Genomic DNA, 15,201 nt, shown 5'->3' with positions numbered 1-15,201 from the left:
GGTTTGTGGGGCTGGGGTGGCTGTGGGTGCCTGGGAGCTGAGCTGCAGGCACCCAGCAGGCAAGGAAGGTGGGCAGCAGGCTGCAGGGTAGCGGCAGGAGCTTTGCAAGCAGCATTGATATTGTCCAGACCCTCATGGGCTGCTGATGCTCTGGAAAAGGGGATCCCTGGGGTTGCCTGGAGCAAGTCAAAGGAAGGAAAGGGAGCATGCTGAGGAGCACCATGGACCAGGCGTGAAACCCCTTTTGGGAACCCCAAAAGAAGCTCTACATCCTGAGAGATTTGCAGGACTGGATCTGCTTAGCTGAGCAAGAAGAATAGTGAGGAGGGGCTCCAATATAAAACACCAAGTACTGGGAGAGGTTTTTATTACAGCAAAGAAAAACATAGTAAGAACAAGTGGTTATGAGGGAGAAAAAGGCAAGTTTAAGCTAGAAATTAAACATACCTCCAATAGCATTTAACATCAGAACAAATTGTTATACAAGGGAACTTTCTTTATATCTACTTTCTCCTTGGAGCATATGGTTTCCTCAAGCTGAACTTAAAGCAAAAAGAGTGAGGTTTTATATGCTTTACATGTTCACTTTAAGATAACTGGCTTGCTTTAATCAGGCTCAGATCTCGCTCTGTCTGTGGGAGGCTGTTTTAAGGGGAACATGTCTATATATAAGAAAGTAACTGAGAGGGGCTGCTCAGCAGATAATGAGCACTTGAAAGATGTAAATTTAAGACTTCACTGAGGTGGAGTTTAGCAAAACCTCCTAAAGAACATGGGCTCCAAGAGGGCTGCAGGAAATGCAGGAGGTAAAGCTCATGGGGAAGTTTGTGAAGGAGCTGCCAATGAGTGAAAGATCCTCCTAGTTGTGGGGAGGAAACTGAGACGGGCATTTCCCTTCTGACAAATGAACTGGATTTGGAGCAAATGCACTGAAAAGTGACTGGCACAGGTAAGGTATGAGAGACTGAGAACCCCTTCCTCTGTCCTTGTTGATAAAGAAGACTCCCACAATTTAGTGTTGTTGGATCAGTTGAGCTTTTATGAAGCTTGTATGATCTAAAAAGAGAAAATTAGTAAATATCTAAAATACCATACACTGGTGTGTCTTGCTCAACTGTGGGGAAAGTATGAATATTATTCAGGTTCTTTTGACTGTGATTTAGATTCAAACAGGATGATTGGGTTGATTTGAGCTTTGAAGTCTCTAGACACATTGGATATTTATTATTGTAAATCTAGGTGGTTATTTGGACAAGGTTTAAGAAGTCAAGATTTTCAAAAACAAACATGAGCAAATAACTGGTAGTACAAGTTTTTTAACATCAATGTAAGCATGTAATTGAGGATATGTGCTTTTACTTTCAGGATACTTGCAGGATATGGGAGTAATTAAAAAACATTTTAATGAAAATAAAACTGTGTTATTGATAGCCAAAATTAATGTTGAATAAATATACATATATTAGGCATGCATACCATTTTAAAAGTCTACAGCCAATGAATGATTGCAGTATCATGTTCTGAATAGGCTTCTATCCAGGAAGAATAAATCTAAGTCTTCTGAACTACCGTCAGTGACACCAATACCATGTGTTTAAACTGCCAACTACATCTGTCTATATGCAGCTGCTATATAGGTGCACTGAAAATCTATTCCGAGGAATATTAAACAAGCCAGTGGTTTGCATTAGTGTTCAGGAAGTAAAGTCACCCACAAGCTGCATGGTCAGTCCTTCTCTGAACATTTTCCAAGTAGTTATAATGAAGTTCTGTGTAGGGGTTTTTCTTTTCTTTTCTTTTTTTTTTTTTTATTTTTTTTCCATGCTGGTTAGATAACTTCTGTTCACTTGAGAAGTGAGGATTTCAGTATGCAGATACGTGTAACAAAAATAGCCCTTTTGAGATGCTTTGGGCCTCTCTTTCTACCACTAGATGGTAGTGTATGTTGTTTAAAACACCTGAACAGCACTGTTCAAGTGTATATTTACTGATTTGTTCCAGGAACATTTTTTTTTTTTCCTGTGTGTGAAGAAATCTCTACCATTAATCACTGTCACTCACATTAAATATGTGCTCCATTCTCAGGGTTGAGCATTGTGGTTAAGATCTCATTTCTCTTGGCTTACCAGCTCTTTTAGTCAAAAGCATATATTGCATTCTCTTCACACATAACAGAAAGAGGGGAGGAATCCGTCATTAAACATTAAGATTAGGAAGATTCAGGTTTAATTTTTCTTCTGAAGTCCACAACTGAATTAATGCCAGGGCGGTGGTGGTGGTCACTTCATATTTGTGTTTGCTGTATTTCTAGAATGCCAGCAATGCTTGCTTTCTCTGAATTGTCTGCCTGAACTTTTCAGCTCTTTGGGCAGATAGGTCCTCGGACTGCAGCGCTTGGAACAATGTGATAGTGATCTCGGTTGAGCTTCAGGTGTTCTTATGATACAAATATAATTAATGACTTATTTTCATCCACAAATTGACACCTGGTTGCAATTACCAGCTGGGGGTGGCTTATGCCATTAGACCAGTAGTGGCCAGATTATTATTTTTGAATGGCTTTCATAACAGTAACATGGCAGACTACAATCACGGGAATTTGTTGCTGGCAGGTTTTGCTTCTCATGTGAGAGCTTTTAAATACTCGTAACAGAAGATTTTTGTTCGGGTTCCTCAGGTGAGGTTTCTGTAGAGGGCTAGGACTCTTGAAACAGAGAGTACAGATACTTGCTCCTTTGAGAAGCTATCACCACTCACATCAGGAAGCAAATCTGAGAGCATAGAATAAGATTTAAAATATTAGCTTATCTAGAGATTGAAATGTTAGCTCTAAAAAGTTTCAGCAAGTTCATATACCTGACCTTTTTTATAAGATACCATTTGTTTGAATTTTTGTGAAAAATGGTGTGAAAATATACAGACTTACATCACTTAGAGCAATCAGTCACAAAAATACGCTGTATGTAAGATGTGTCTCTCTCTGAGAAAGGCTTGAATGGATTACAACAGACAGATTATAATGTCTGAAAAAAATTGTAGGAGGGAAGGAGAAGGCAAATGATTATCTCTTTGCCTGGCATTTTTTGCCTTGTTGTATCCTGCAAGATCTCATTAAAATTGACTGAGACCAGTATTTCATCATTTTAAAGTCTTTGATCTGTTGGGGAAAAAAAAAGGTCAGCAATGCTAACTAAAGATAACAGTGGTTATCTCAAGTAGTGAGGTTGTTGTCTCTGCTGTAAACTTTGCACAATGCACATCAGTAGGTAGCACGTAATTTTCAACCCTCAAAATTGTTTCTTCGGATGTTCTTTACACCACCAAAATATTGCTGTATTTTGGAAGAAAAGATCAGTAAAAGTATGTTACTTTGAACATCATTAAAAATATTTGCCATACCATATTTTAAATCATTTATTAATGTTGCTCAACAAGTGACCCATTGTAGCCTGCATTAATATGTTTATAGCCTGGTTACAAAATCCAGTCCTGTGTGTGGCACGGTAATTTTTTTTTACAAGTGCACACTAACATATGTTATGTACAAAAATATAGTTAAAATTGCAATCTAGAATACTAGACATTCTGAATTGAAACTTTTTTTTTCTGAGCCTCTGGATAGATGACACCTGATGACAAGATCACTATGTGTGATGACACTGCTTTCTAAGTCCTGGGAGTTTGAGCTGTAATGTAAATGACAGTTGCCTCCTCACTCATGTCTATGAGAAGTTTCTTGGAAATTGAAAATGAGAATAGGATTAGCCCCTCAGCTTGCTAAAAGTGGTGTTCTTGTGGTAGCCCTCTTTTGGTCTTAGTGAGAAAACAGCTTTTGGAGGGATTGCACTTTCCACTTTCAGACCTGCTTTCTTACACACCCCCATGGAAGTCGAATATTGGGTTAATATTTTGCCTGCTATCATCCAACAGCTTTTCACTCCTTACTACCTTTAACTATTCTGCACTACACTTCTACTAGGATAGGATGTTTGAGGTCGATATGTGAATATCACGGTAACTTTCTAAAAAGAAAGAAAAAACTGTCATCTGAAGTTCACTTTTAGGTCTTATACATGTATATAGCAACATATTTTGGGGTATGTAAGAAAAGTGTTTGTCTAGGTCAGTTACGTTGGACTAAGCAGCTCAGCACATCAGGTAAGCTTTTGGCATCTGCAGTGTCTGACACGAGCAGCTCCTTGAGCTTAGCTAAGAAAGGTGCAGCTGTCCCTTACAGACTTTTGTCACTAGGAAAAAAAGAAAGGCTTTAAGAATACGCCTCCTTCAGGTCCAAGGTAAGGAGGAAACGACACGACACCACACAACTCTCCCAATAGCGCTACAAGTGTTTTTTTTTTCCCCCTCGGCTCTGGAACACAATGAAACCCTTTGCAGGACATCAAGGGCTGGTCAGGTAGCTCTGGGGACAAGCAAGAGAAACACGAGGCACTCGGTGGTGGCTGACCGACACCCCTTTTTATTCACATTTAACGCCCCTCAGGGCGGCGCTGCCCTCACTCAAGATGGCGGCGAGCAGCGCCGCGCTCCCGCGGGCCACCTGTTGCGGCGGCGCCCGGCGCCTATAGGCTTGCGCGCGGGGGGGGGCAGGAAGGCGACGGTTAAACGGCCGCGGGGGGGGGACCAACGGCCGCCGCCTCAGCCGGGCTCCGCCCCGCGGGGGCTCCGCTCACCGCCGGCCATGGAGAGCGGCGGCGGCGGCGGGAGGGGCCCGGCGGAGCCGTCGCCCCGGGAAGAAGACGAAGAGGAGGAGGAGGAAGAGGAGGCGCTGCCGGCCGAGGCGGCCTGGAGCTTGGTGGACGGCGCGATGGAGGCGGAGGCGCTGGCGGACCTGCCCACCGCCACCATCGCCTGCAACCTCGACCCGCGCGTCTTCCAGGAGGGGCCGTGCCGGGTGAGGGCCGCGCCGCCGCCGCCTCGGGGCGGGGGGGGGAGCGGGGAGGGAGGGTTCGTGAAGGCAGCCCGAGGCGCTTGGTGGGGCGACAGGCAGCCTCTGAGGCGTGGGGCTGCCCTGCGAGCAGGCAAAGGGAGCTGCTGGGCATCGCGAGTGGGTCTGCAGCGCCCGGCTTTGTTTAAAAAGCCAGCAGAGAGGGCTGCACGCCGCTCTGCCAGAGCAGGGCAGGGTAACAGCAGGTGTCAGAAGGCTGTTGTAAGCTGCCTGACAGATCCAGGTCTAATAAATAGATATAAACGCTTCAGGATTGCTTCTCACCTCGTCCGTGGCTTTCCTGATGGAAGTTGGATTCAAGTCGAGCTTACCTCCTCTTACCTGTCACACCACTGACCAGAATTAAAGAATCAGTGAAGCCAGCATTTCTCTTTATTTTTACACCCCTTTTTTCCATCAAGCTCTTATTTTCTGGTGCCCTTGATACTGAAGGAGATGTTCATTTCTTAAAAAAGATCAAAATGAAACCGACTTGAAAAATAAGGCAACAAATGTACTGGTTTAAAATCCTATTACAACAATTGGCTGTCTCTGTGAAAAACAGAGTAGATATAGCAGAGGTCCAACAGCTCAAGGCTACTAACAGTTGCAATGCATTAAAAATGAACTGGAGGTTGGAGTACAATGTAGCTGCATCATCTCTATTACTTTCTAAAATTATTATCGAAAACTTAACAGCAGCGTAATCCTGTATCACTCAGGGCACCTGCTGCTAGGAAAGGAATGGCACCTTCACAGGGATTTATCCTCTTTAATTCAAGTTCACTCCAAATGTGCTTAAGAAAATATGACTTCTAGTATCTTCAGTTGCTGGTGGTAATAGTACTTTTCTTAGGTGAATTCTATAACCTTAAAGGGTGTATTTTGAAAACACAGATATGACAACGTAAATGCATAATTACATGAAGGATCAGGACGTGTCTAAACACTTAAACCATTTTTCCGTCTTTCTGTTTTAATTCCAAAGACTCTGTCTCCAGACACTAAGCTTAGATCAGAGCAAAGTCTTATGCATCACTGAAATGGCAGTCTTTTTTTTTTCCTCCTTATTCTTTCTACTTATTTTTTCTTGCCAAGAGTCACAGCAGGTAGGAATGCAGATTAATCTCAAATTTATTTCCTATTGTTTTAATTAATCATCTTGGTGTAAACTGTCTCGCCTTAAACAGGGATGACAATATGCACAGTTACTGCAGCATAGCTGTTGTTCTTAATTCTTCTCCGCCTTAGGAATTTAATTTTATTTTGAACCTCAATAAATATAGTGTTTGTGTCCAGCAGGGAAGAGAAATCTTTCTTGAAGTTTTATAAAGAATGTTGAGGTACTTAGTAGGTGTACGCAGACTTCTAATAGATTAAAGAACAGTTCTCACTTTAGCTAACTGAATCTCTGCCACTGAAGTGATTTACTGAAGAGGTGGGGTGAGGCACTTACTGCTCTCAGAGATCCCGGTCTGGTTGGATTGGTGAAAGGCAGGTTCATCGTGCTGCTGTTAGTTAATATGAAAAGAGTAAGGTTGTATTAAAATGCACCTTCTGTGCATGCATCCAGTTTTACATTAGGAGTTACTAATTCTGGTACCTAAGAAAATGAAGGTGGTTTTGGTCTAGAGTGATGACTTAGCGTCTGGAATAGATTATAAGATGATAACTTTACTATACTTAAGGAGCTACTTTTAAGAAAACTCAGTTTATGGAAGAGTCAAATTTGCTCTTACAGGATTTGCAAACAATTGCACTAAATTTCTTCTGTCATAAAGGAATGAATAAACATATTGCAAAATATAGCATCGCTAGAGATAGCATTTTTATAAATATTCTGTTACCTTTGTTGAATTCCATGTGTTTTGAGAGTTCTGGAAAAGGTAGGAAATAGCGTGAATGTAACAGTCTTAAAATACCTCTTCTGCAGAGTTGGATTTTCTCTTGTCTTTGGTAGGCCCCTTTAGTAATCCTGGATTGCCCTATTTGAGGAGGGTTGATCCAATCAAAGGTGAGATGGGAAACGGCTGGCAACAACTATTTCCATTTTGCCCTCCCTAGTCAGTGATTTCTGCTTGTGTCAAACTCCTTCCTCCTCAGCTAGGGGTGAGGTAGGGCAGTGGCTACAGCATTTCCTTAGATTACCATTGCCACCAAACTGCTTGGGCAGAGATGTTTTTAGAAGTGAGAATGCGCAGAGCAGGTTCCCTAAAATCAGTGATTTGCTCTCAGAATGCATCACTGGGCCAGGGGTGTTTTATTTGTTTTTGTGGGTTTTGTTTTCTTTTGTTTTGCTGTTCATGCCATGTTGAATTTTCACAGTTTCTCTGGACAGAAAAATATTGAAGTAAGCACTCAACAGTGAAATCCTTTTTTTTTTTAATGATAAGAGTGGCACAACAAAACTGAAAGTACAGAATTTTAAGTCTTGGAAATGTTGGTTGTCTTTGCTCTTTCTTTTTTTGCAGTTGAAATCTGATTTTGTTTTTTTGGATAGGTTTTGACATAAATTTCTTTAAAAATACACCATCTTCTCAGGTAAGGTAATAGCACTAGTAAGTGATAGTTTCTTCTCTCCTGTATTCACATAGGAAAGAATCTGACTTTTTGGAAAGCCATCCATGAGGTATTTAAGCATCACTTCCAAAATCTTCCCTAGAATGTCGAAATACATACTCTCAAGCTTTTTCTAACTCCCAGTTGGAGAAATTCCTGCAGACTCTGTATCCCCTTACCTTTGCTTTCACAGATGTGTGTGGTAAATGATCTCAAGTAAAAACACTTTATCTGATCTTCAGGTTGGCTAATTACCTTGGAAAAAATTCTATTCTGACTTCCTGAAATGTCTTCTACTCCTTCCCCTGGCTTTTCAGTAGTTTTAATGTTGACTTTATGCTTGAGAAATTGTGGTTTTTTTTCTTAAAGCAATATTTATTCGTGCAATCTGCAGATGAGTTTGATCTGCCGTAACTGTACTATTACTGATTTTAAAATGAGCCTGTGTACTCATTTAAAAGCGTCAGTAGCTAATTACCAGAGCCAGCAATTGTTTTTTGCCTATTTCCGTCTTCCTCAGCCGGTATGCATTTTTTCTTTTTCTTTTTTTTTTTTTTGTGTCAGTGGAGGACACTTGAATGTTTTAATAGAACTTCCACTGAGAAATAGCAAGTGCAGAAGGTAATAGCTTGCTTGTGTCTTGTAATCCTGGAGGGATGTGGCATACTTCACTGATGATTTTAAACTTCAGAGCACGGCCACTGGGGGGCTAAATAACTTCATTTATGCCCCAGTAGTCTCTTGCTAAGTAGGTTACCTGGGTCTGCTCTGTCAGGTTTCCATTTCAGCTTAATTGTAGACAAGTATCACTCATTTAATTTGAGGGGATTAAAAGAGGAACATAAAGTTTCTAGAAAGAACTCAGCTTTGGGCTACTGAGGAACTAGTTTTGGTGGGTTGTGGTGTGGCATTTTCTAATGGGGGCAGGGACAGATTTTGGATACAGCTGTTTTCCTTAGAGTGGGTTGAATTCCTTTCATTACTTTAAGGTTCCTATAATTGCCTTAGTCTACTAAATCTCGCAAGTTACTGCAAAGTAATGAATGTAGCAGGTTTCCCTTAATTAATGGAAAACCCACACTCGTAGATAACAGGCTGTTAAATCGCAATAATAGTTTTTCTCCAGAGCTTGCTAGAGAAAACTTCCCTGAAAGCTGAATTTTTAAAGGAACTTAGCTTGACTGCTTTCCAGTGCATTAGTAGGAGGGAGCCGGTCTCCTCCTACCCTAGGAGAGAACATCTGCGTCCTCATGTAACCTCCAGTGGCAAGCACGGGTAGAACTGGCTGTGAAACAGCGCCTGATTATTTTAAATAAATCATAGTTGTGCTTGAAGATAAGGCCTGAAAAGGTCAGAATTCTCTGCAGCAGTATAACCGAGAGCAAAAGCAGTAATGGCAGATATATTGCATCTCGTTAATGATTATCATAGCCTTGAAAGTCTAGTCTTCCTTTAGCTTTGTATAGGTTTAATATGGAAAAACTTGTTTGTGAATTGATCTGAAAATAAACTCATTGTTAAATGAGCCATGCCTCTGGAAACTTTTAATTGACTTTCAGCCTACTGAAATAATCATGAGATGTTGACTGTATTTTGTATTAAATACTTAAAGAATTACTTCTGCTTTACAGGAAGTTGGTCAAATTTCTCAGGAGTATTCACAAAACCTTCCTTACAGAATAGTGCTTGGGTTTTCTGGTAATCTCTTCCTGTCTCAGTCGCATGCCTCATTAATCCTTTTACTTAAAGTTTGTTAATCCTCTTAGGTCACATTTAAAAAAAAAAAAAAAGCTTATATTTTTGTGGCTACAGCACTGGTTTTGGTGAAATGTTCCCTTAATGGGAACTGTCTGAAATTCGTACTTTTCTGTGCATGTTTTTGAAGGCTTTCATTCTTTATGTGCTGGTGCTTTTCCTCAAATCATTTTTGTGACAATGTTCATAATTCTATTTCGTTGCTTTCCAGGAAAAGCCGAGGGTTAAGATTGTTGTTCAAAATCCTATCCCAATGATCTGTTTTTACATTGAACAGTAAAATGGCTAAGGATGATTCAAAAAAAAATAATCTTCTGGTATGAAAGTTCTTGCAGTAGAATTAAATTTTCAGAATTATTTAGGTGTTGTACTTTCAGATGATACAGGTTTATTCTGCAGCTATTAACAGGTTAAGGCAGACTTTTGAGTGACTTGAAGTCTGGAGACCGTATAACTGTAGCGCTATGGCTGACGTAATAATTTCTGATGTTACAGTGGAGCATAATACCATGCTAATGCAGTTTTATGGCTTCTGGGATGCATCCAGTCTGCTAAGTGCATAGGCAGAACTTGTTCATGTCTTGGCATCTGAGGACAAACGTGAACTCCTGAGGGTCGTTGGGATATCTCACCTCCACAGCTCCTGAGGGTCTTTGGAAAAACTTTGTCTAAAAAGCTGGCATACTCTTATGAATAATATGAACATTTTATACTAAATATATGGTCTGTATGGAAACTTCAGCAATAGTCATGAAGAGGTGGAATATTCAGTGTGTCTGTTTCGTTTAAGGATGACGTCTTCGGTCTTCCCACTTGAGTAGCTTTTTCTGGCCTGTGAGCTCAGAGAAGGCTTTCTAGTTGCTCTTCCCAGTGCCCACGTGGGATGCTGCTTTCTTTGTCATCACAAAAATGATTTGAATAAATCACCTTTTGAGCTGAGTACTCTTATCTTCAGCTGGTGTAGAAGGGTCTGAAGAGACTATACAGCACAACGAAGTTTGTTAAGCAGTGCTTGACTGCTTTTTTCATAGACTTGGACTTTGAGGCATTGAACAGCAATTTGAGTGGCTTCCTTCCATACTTATCTTTCTTGTGAAAGTACAGGTAGTGCCATGGAACAGCAGAAAGGGTGATTTCACAGGGGGAGGGAGAATTATTTTCACTTCTGTAGATTTTTGTCCTCAGGGCATCTCAGAATGCATCATACATGAATACAAGTCGAAGCTTTAACATAGTGAGCTACTAACAAGAGAGCCCTCGTGCTGCAGCTTTCTGTGTCATGGTCTTGAGAGGAGGGATTCGGGAGCAGTCTCAGTTCTATAGCACACTGGGAACATTCTGTAGATCTCCTAGGTCACGTGGAAAGCATAAAATACTTATTTCTACATCCAAAGTCCTAGTACTAGTTAAGTCCTTAAAGTACAGAGATCATCCCATTCCTCGAGCAAACAGTGCAAATCCTTTTATATGTAGAAATAAAAGGGAAGTATGTCACTTATATAATATGTTAGGGAAAGTCATACATACAGGGTGAAAATAAGGGTAAGCAACATTCAGATTTAGCATATTTGGCTATAAATGGAAACAGTTTCAGTAATGCTGCCTGAGATATGGCTGTTAAGTGGCTTAAAAATACTTTCGCAAAGTAAAAATAAATATCGTAAAATGGTCATTAATAGCATAGGTGTTGTAGATATTAAAGAAAAAAATATTCCTGTGTGATCTAATACTCTAATCATTAACCCCAAGTCATTAAAAAAGACTATGCAAAATTTGTGATACAAGTTTAAAAGCTTTAATTTCCCTGGAGAATCTCATGGAAATTTGGAAGAGCTCTGTCTGGTTTAAATCACCGTGCTCTGGTCACCCCAACAAGTCCAGTGTACATTAAAATGCTGTGGAGTACATTTCCTTATGTTGTTTGTTATCTGTGTCTTTCAGGAACAAATCAAGGTCTGTTCTTCAGAAATACCAGCACAGATGTGCCCATGTAAAAATAACTACAGAATTTAGATGTGATACAAGCTTGAAACTCATTACAAAAACCTCTCGACATTATAATATTTGCTGGTATAAGCACTAATGCTTATGTTAATTAGTAATGACTAAACTGTCCTAAGCAAAATAGGTTTAAAACGGTAATAAAAGATGGTCTTTTTGACAGCAGTCGTAGAGAAAGCTTAGATCTCCAGCAGTTTGTCACTGAAAATGGTTGTTCAATTGGTCACGTTTTGATTAAAAATGTTTGTAAATGTGTATTTTTGTCTAATATTGGTCTTTTAGGGTCATAAGTTAGTATCAGAACTGAAAACGAAAAAATGAGTAAAATGTTTGAAAACAGGTACACTGTTAAATTCATATATAGCACATAATAGAAATAATGTATTTTTTATTATAGTGAAAAAATATTGTAGATCCTTGTGTGTACGTTGTTTTTGTATTTTTAAAATAGTGTTCTAACAAACAGCTGGGATGCTAGGTAGCTTTAGTTGGGATTGGTTTGGTTTTTAACTCTTGCTCTAAGCACTACCAGGTCTAAAGAGTGTTACCATACTTTAAGCTTTACATGGAGATGCTTCTCAAGTTAGTGAGGGGGGAAAAAAGATTTCTTTGTTGACATTGCTGCATCTTCTGATAAAAAATCTGTGAGCTGTTTGACACCAATGTGTCAAGTAAAACTGAGTGTGAAAGAACACTTTTTGAAGCCTGTTAATGTTTTCTGTGGATTACTTTATAAAAATATAAAAGTCCTGTTTTTCAGTGAGACTTCAAATTGATGAAACGCAAGTTTGAAAACCATGATGTGGAGATTCTGGGTTGCTGTGTTTGTTTTTTTTTCCCCCCTCAAGACTTGATGCAGCTGATGATAGTAGTACCTCAGAGATGGACCCAGCTGAGACTCTTGTCAGTAGCGCAAGGACTTCGCTTTGTCTGTGGCAGAAGCTTTCTACACACCTCTGGCCTGAAGCAACTAGGAATGGCTTTATAATTAGTTACAGGTTTTTCCGTTCAGATAGCCAGAATGTGCCCCCACCTCCCAATGGAAACTGTATTTTTTTTTTTTTAAGTCTGAAGAGATCATTCATGCAGTATTAGTTATTGTAACTTGGTATTCATGAAGGATTTGCAGGCTTCTTTAAAAAAAAGACGTGGGCTACATCAAATTCTACAACCGGAGTTTGAAGGGTAAAGGCTTCTTGTTTCCATGAGAGAGGGGAGGTGTGGGAGTGAGCCACCCTGTGGAATATTTCCAGCATAGAACATATGCTGGAAATGCATTAGTGAAGCTGAAATATCCAGCTGTCTTTGGTGAACCTGAAGTTGGGAATGAGGTCTCAAATACAACTTTGTGTGTGTGTAATGCATAATTAAACCAGGGATCTCATTACCCTAGAATGTTAGGGAAGCCAGAAGCCTAATATTAAGAAAGGGGTGGGACAGATTCATGGGTGCCATTGAGCACTGTGATCAGGGTATATACCTTGATCCCCAAAGTTTGTGACTTGCTGTTGCAATAATTAAGTGGGAGAAGTTTATATTTACCTGCCTTTATATCTTCTTTCTCTTCCTGCAAGCATTTGTTACTGCCAGAGATAACTAGGAGGGCTTTCTTCTTACTTCATTAACTACATAAGTTACTTATTACTGGTACCACTCATAAAAGCAGAGCTATCGATACTTAGTGTGTGCACTGGATTTCATTTAAAAAAAAAAAAAGTATCCGTGTTATCTAAGATAAACTTCACTTTGTTGTAGATTTTCAGATAGTTCAGAAGCTAATAATTGGATCGGACACAGGTAACTGAATTGTTTTTCCTTTTTTGAGGTTTTCTTTTCTGGAGTTATTTTGATGTTGGCAAACTTCCTGGAAGGAAAACATACTCCTAGCTACCGAGCTGAGTACATTGCAAACCTCATGAGTTGGATTTCAGTTGCTTGTTGTTCCTGAAGTACAAAAGATATTACAGAAGTACAAAAGCCACGAGAAACAGTGAGGCAATGTATCGTTCTGATGAAGCTGTGGTTTTAGGAGGAGTAAATGTGACCAAACTGCCCTATTAAGAGAATGAAGTCAGAGAGAGTTAAAAGTACTGTGATTACTTTTTCCTATCTGTATTCAGCATGGCTGAAGGGTGTTTGACTGGATAAACTTGAGTCATTTGGCAGAAGACTGGCAAGGAGAAAAATAAGGTGCTTTTGGCACTTCTATCTTGAAAGCTACATTGTAGTTGCCCTATTGAGAAGCTGCAGAGAGCTCTCTTGAGGTATACATAGAAACTGTCATAAAACCTTAATGCTGTAATGGGTGTGTGTCCTGTATTTCAGCTGCAAATAGCTGTGCTGGATTGAATGTTAGCTTTGTGTGGAGATAATGGCGAGATAAGTATTGTTTGGTCACTGGATTTATTTGTGTGTATGCATCACATACTTAATGATGATGACCTTGGTATCCTTAGAACAGAGTCAGACTTTGACAAGAAATAGTTCTTTAGATGCTGTATAGGTGAGTAAAAGAATCACTTTGCTATTTCATTAATGAAAGAAAATATTCTGGAAGCTTCTGGGAAGGTTTGGGCTTGGTTTCAAAACAAGGGACTGTCTGAATGCGAAGTACTTCTAAAGATTGGGCTGCTTTCCAAACAAATACTGGCTGAAAGGCATGGAAAATTGTTCTTTTTTCTTTCATAGAGGTGCTGTTTCCGTTCTCTGTGGAGATAGGAAGCTAATGTAACAGAGCTGGTGAAGTGCCAGTAGACTCAAGTTGTATTGTTATAAGAAATTGGTTTTATCCTGTTTCTGATTTTGTAGGTGAAGAAGCCATTCATAATCCATATGGTTAAATAAAAGACATCATCTGTGAGATAACTATCAAAGCCCCATCCCTGGAGGTGTTCAAGGCCAGGCTGGATGGGGCTTTGGGCAACCTGGTCTGGTGGGAGGTTCCCTGCCCATGGCAGGGGGTTGGAACTGGATGGTCTTTAAGGTGCCTTCCAACCCAAACCGCTCTGTGAAAGTAAGAAAGGGAAGGCAACCCAGCAAATGTAGGTGTTGTTACGAAGTGTATTAAGAACAACTCCCATCTGTGAGAGAAGTTTGATAACTTGTTTGGGACTGGGGGCTTTGCAGCAGCAAGTTGCCCGTTACTGCAGAAAGTTGAGGCTTCTAGTTGTCTAAAGTGGGATTATGTATGCAGTAGACTGGTTTGCCCAGTTTGGGGAGCAGGGTGAAATTAAATATGTGCAAAGAAAGAAAAGATGAGGTAAGAATTAGAATCTGTACGTCCTGCAGATTGTGATCTTATTTAGTAAGAGAAGTAAGTTTTCTCGCATCAAGCGGGACGTACGTACTTGAAGGATGTGCACAAAGCTTGTGTGCATGGCTTGTGTATGCTTGAAGGAATCAATGGGAACCCACTAGTGGTATTTGTCCAACTTCTGATGTATGTGGCTGCTTCTTTGCAGAATAGTTTTTTAATCAATTTCCTGTAGTTAGACTTCTTGGCACTTTGGCTGTATCACTTCAAGCTGATAGCAAAGATCTGTTGGCTCATGGAAATAGTGATTAAGGGCTTGAATTTTCCTGAGGCTCCAGGGTGATAGTGAAACAGCTGCTGTTGCAGGCAGTGGAAAGTATGAATAACTCTTGCCTGGGGTTGTATAACCAAAAGAATAATCGGATCAGAGACTAGGTTAAATCATTGTGACTTCTGACTGTTAAAAATGCTGTTAGCCCATGTGTTCACGCCTCACTACAACATATAATTTAACAACACTAAACAGAGCCCACCTATTAGGCATGAATAGATAGTCTTTGCATCAGGAGTCAGATACTTTCCACTTGAGAAACCGAGTGTGGGAGAAGGTCATCTGCCTGAGAGGTGTGTAATAACTTCAAACAAATTTTGAGTTTCTTTGGTATATGTCAAGCAAGTTTTAAAAGTG

At 40.1% G+C, this 15,201-nt stretch overlaps 1 protein-coding gene and 1 long non-coding RNA gene across 2 annotated transcripts in view; one reads left to right on the top strand and one right to left on the bottom strand.

Annotated features, from left to right (window-relative positions):
* Window positions 1–4,610: 4,610 nt before the first annotated feature.
* Window positions 4,611–15,201, top strand: part of RCAN1 (regulator of calcineurin 1) — a 41,143-nt gene continuing 30,552 nt past the window's right edge. Inside the window, exon 1 of the mRNA XM_048071478.2 lies at window positions 4,611–4,912. Within this exon, the coding sequence (XP_047927435.2) occupies window positions 4,700–4,912 (213 nt within the window). The 5' untranslated portion in view covers window positions 4,611–4,699. The remainder of the gene's footprint in view (window positions 4,913–15,201) is intronic.
* On the bottom strand, window positions 5,018–6,994 carry LOC106043442 (uncharacterized). The gene is made up of 3 exons (XR_001211680.3): window positions 6,793–6,994; window positions 6,402–6,456; window positions 5,018–5,411 (listed from the first exon to the last, which is right to left on the bottom strand). It is a non-coding gene; the product is annotated as an uncharacterized lncRNA (long non-coding RNA).

This window comes from Anser cygnoides, chromosome 1, assembly GCF_040182565.1.
Source record: "Anser cygnoides isolate HZ-2024a breed goose chromosome 1, Taihu_goose_T2T_genome, whole genome shotgun sequence".
NCBI classification, from domain to species: domain Eukaryota; kingdom Metazoa; phylum Chordata; class Aves; order Anseriformes; family Anatidae; genus Anser; species Anser cygnoides.
Note: the sequence above shows the minus strand (reverse complement) of the source record. Positions and strands in the feature narration are given on the sequence as shown.